Source organism: Porites lutea, chromosome 10, assembly GCF_958299795.1.
Source record: "Porites lutea chromosome 10, jaPorLute2.1, whole genome shotgun sequence".
Lineage (NCBI taxonomy): Eukaryota > Metazoa > Cnidaria > Anthozoa > Scleractinia > Poritidae > Porites > Porites lutea.
This window is the reverse complement of record NC_133210.1, coordinates 1,914,844-1,919,156: the sequence shown is the minus strand read 5'-3', so window position 1 is coordinate 1,919,156 and position 4,313 is coordinate 1,914,844. Positions and strand designations below refer to the sequence as shown.

At 37.7% G+C, this 4,313-nt stretch overlaps 1 protein-coding gene across 1 annotated transcript; it reads right to left on the bottom strand.

Moving 5' to 3' along the window:
- Window positions 1-1,910: 1,910 nt before the first annotated feature.
- On the bottom strand, window positions 1,911-2,885 carry LOC140950860 (neuromedin-U receptor 2-like). The gene has a single exon (XM_073400079.1). It carries the CDS (start codon window positions 2,883-2,885, stop codon window positions 1,911-1,913), a length of 975 nt encoding a protein of 324 aa, XP_073256180.1.
- Window positions 2,886-4,313: the final 1,428 nt, after the last annotated feature.

Here is a 4,313-nt window from a genome sequence, read left to right as displayed (position 1 = left end):
TATCAGTATTATAATACGGCGAGAGTTCGTATCTCTTGAATACGGCTATTGCGTTTTTGCCCTTCAATGTCCGCATAAGGTAATAACGCAAAACAAATCCAAAATTGTTGAATTTTCTCACATCTTTATTGGTGAAAACGAGTGAAAACTTTGTTGGCTGTTAAAAGGAAATGAGTTCTTTATTGACTTATACCGACCGACTCATGAAACATTAATCTCTTTGATGTTTCGTCATAATCATAAAGTATTAGTTAATTTTACACTGTTTGTTAAAGAAGTGAAAACGTTTTGCAAATTTATCCAGAACTTAAGTTCAAAGTTATCAGTGTAGCTTTTTCATTGCTGTTTAAAATAAAGAGTCATCAAAAAGGGTTTATGATGCAGTTAACTTTTATGAGAACAATTCGACTTTTAGCTTGTTCTGGTGACTGACTTTAGCAAGCCAACGTTAATCTCCAAAATTGGTTAGCCATTGAAGAGGCCCTGTTATGCGGCGGGGGCGAGGGTGGTTGGTGGGTCTTGTTATCCCTTAAGAAGAAGATACAATAATTATTTTGATTGATACGGCAGAGGCGCACTGTAAAGGCCCGATTAATCCGTTTCCAGATGCGACTTTTGCGCCTGTAAACCAGCTGCGATTTCATAAAGACTCTTTGCGCAAGAGCTCAACAAACACAGAGCCAAGACGATAAGCGCGTTTATTACATAAGCTTACGGAACGTGAATGTAGATTACAAAAAATACAATAAAATTGCAAAACAAATTGCGCCTACAATCGCCGCTACATGAGCCGTTAAAACTTTTTCTTTAAAATTAATGCAGTAAAAGTCGCGAATAATTGCAAAACGTGTCTGGGTAAGAGGGCCTTAACAGAGCCACTTACCCACTTAACTTATCTTTGCATAGATTACTTTTTCTCGATATGAATTGTCTTTGTTCGCAGGCCGTATTTGACTAACGGATCTCTCGCAGGGCGCACCCAACGTCACTTTTCGGAAAATATCTGTTGGGAAGACGATTGGAGATCTAGAATTTTCGGAACATTTCTTGTAAAATTTCTTTCTTGCATGCCTCTCCTAGGATTTTCGAAAATCTAAAAAATGGCATAATTGCCCATTTGTAACGGATTTTTACCCTCAAAAAGGTCACTTAGAATTTTCGGGAGCCTTTTTTCGGGCTGAAATTTTCGAAAAGGTAAGTTTTGATCCCTATAATTTTCGGATCACTAGACTTTCAGCTAGGAAATCCGAATAGATGAAAAATATTTCAGGGGATAAAAATATTCCTATATCTACCGTTTAAATACTGAAATACGTTTATCAATGCTATGTTTAAGTGGTTTTGAACTATATTCTCGTTGGGTGTCCCTGCTCTAGCAGAAAATGGGTCTGTTTTGTTTTTAAAACAGAAGGAGTTTATCGATTTTTGAAAATGGTTATCGAGTTCCGACTTGCTGAAAGTACGAGCCGAAGCAAACTAAATCATTGGGGGTTTGGATAAATGTTTGCCGAAGGCGTACCTTTCCCCGGAAAAATGTTGAAATTTAGGTCCTCGGAAAAGTGATTTCCTGCGTTTTAAAGGATAATTGTAGGTTGTCTTATGCCTTTGAAATGAGCTCTTTTTTTGGCATCAACTACTCTTAAAAATTCACAATAATCGAGACCAATAACGAATATAAATCTGAAATAACGGTACCGTTATAAATTTGTCTTTGCCATATGCTCTAATAATCACCCTTGGCTTTCTTCAAACATGGACTTAACAGGGCATTTAAAACCAGGAAAGGACTTTCCTCTGTCAATATGTTTTTCTCTTTTCATCACAGTCATTTTTCATAAGATAACAATGGTCATATAGTGTTTGTAAGCGATGTATTTCCACCAAAGGTTTTCGTCAGAAACCGCTCGTGTTTAAAAACGTTTAGGGGGTTCGAACGAACTACCCGAACCAGCCCTGGCTTCGCCCAAGCTCATTGAATCCCGTGAATGATTCACATCCAGCGGTGATGTCATTCTCCGGCAGAGAATTATGTTTTTAAACTCTTCTCGGAATTTTGTAACGCGAAAACCGTAAATAATCGGGTTGAAACTCACAGCGAAAACAAACATGAAATCGAATACACCCACAAGAATAGCGTATAACTCATAGTCTTGATCTAACTGTTCATTATTTCGTGTAGCTACAATTGCGTAAAAAACTACAACTGGTGCAAAGGCAATAGAGAATAGTGTTGTTGAAATCATCAAAGTGATGACGAGTTTCTTTTTCTCCGACGATGCATCTCTTTCTGTTTGCGGGTAAACTCTGTTAGAAAAGTACAGTTCCCTCATCAAGCATCCATAGCAGTAACATATGGTCACCATTTCAAGGAAAACAATTGTTATATTTATGACCGTATAAATTTCGCTTGCTTGACTCATGTAAAAGGTCCATGGACCGATGCATGTCTCCTCTGTCTCACTCCATTCTTTAAGAAAAAATTCTGGGAAACAAATAACAAGGCTTGAGAACCAAATGAAACAGATGGTGTACTTGATTTTGTCTTGAGTTAACCACAAACCTGCTCTGAATGGCGTCAATATAGCGTTGTATCTTTCTATTGCTAGCACCGTAAGAGTGATAGAAGATACCTTTATGGAGATTTCAATAAGAACGACAAATTTGCAAACGAATTTGGCAAATTCAAAGAAGTAGAACGACCAGAGCAAAATGGTGATGATATCGCTAGCAGCCATGCTCGCCAAAAGAAAATTTGTCGGGGTATGCATTTCTCCTGTCTTGTGCACAATTCGAATAAGCAACACATTGCCGATAAAGCCAATGACGAGAAATGGAATGCTTGAATAATAAAGAGCGTATTCCAGGGATTCTACGTATTCAGCCATGTTGCCCTCTCGAAAAGTCTCACAATTTTGTAAAACTATTAATAGCTTCTAAAGGTTTATACTAGATCAATCTCTTAGTTGCTCCCGAAAACATCTGTAAAAGCCAGGCGCCATACATCATAATTAGCCTGTGTTGTCCGTTTATTATAATGATCAACGGCATGGCAAACTTCAATATACGGAGGTCTTCATAGCCACCCACAGTGAACGCAGCCAGAAGCCAGTTAATTGCCTTTCTTATTCTGTCTACTGGTTTGTATTCATTTTTGGTTTGGCCTTTGTCACGTAAAATAACATGAATATAATTGTTGATAATTGTTACTTTGAAAAAAGGGCAAATCTTTTTCAAAGCAGGTTATTACTGAGCTTCATTGTTAGTTTTGAGAAACTTAGGGTTTCTAGCCCATGTGTTTCTGCACAGAACTTTAAACAGTTGTTTCCTCAAGCATACTTAGTGTTGAGCTAAATTGGTCCTTAATTAGTTTGCCAGCTAGTCAGTGTAAGGAATACAAACTTTATAAACAGGCTCTCTTGTCATTTAAAAAGTTGAAAATTCTAATGTCTATAGAAAAGTGAAAGAGACAGATGGTTTCTTTCAAAGCAGGTCACCATAGAGCGTATCATTGCTGTCTGCGGGAGAGACGGTAACTTTATCATTCTTTAGATCACGTAACCAAGGACCCTACGATAACGAGCTTTGCCTCCTGTATTTTTGGTAAACCACCAAGCCAAAAATTGTCAGTTGTCATGTGATTATTCTTCCCCTCACCACATGAGAAACCTTGTGAAACGGCATGCAATATGCGCAAAATGGAAATTCGCGTAGTCACCAATCAACGGCGATTTTGAAAAGGAAATAACTCTTGGCTACGAGATATGTTAACCTGGACCGCCCGTTACCGTCCACGACGTCCTTAAACCCATAGCTTTCCTGAATAATGCAGGAATAATAATAATGGTTTTGCTTTTTAAAATGGTAAAAATGTATGAGAAGAAAAACTTGAGTAGCTGCAGTTGTCTCAAAGTTCCCGAGCTTCATACGATTTCGACATGTTTTTCTAGTAAAATACAGCTTTTTGCTTCCTTCCTACTATCCACATCCGACATTGTTTAATATATTTCTTAGCCCTTATTGGTGAGACGAAAGGAAACCTCTGTTACCTGTATGAAGAAATTTTTTTGATCATTTACCGACACTCATTAAACATTAATTTCTTTCATATTTTGTCATTAAGGTAATTTTACATTATTTCATTGTTAAGACATGAAAAGACTGGATGACGACAGTCACTACAAGACGCTCTCTACGAGTGACCCCGCTATTTAGTACTGGCAAATTTGCTGCAACGCTTGCAGCAGACTTATTTCACTCAGATAGGGAAATCTTAGTAGGACATTTTGCCTTGACAATAACAGTACAGTACCCCC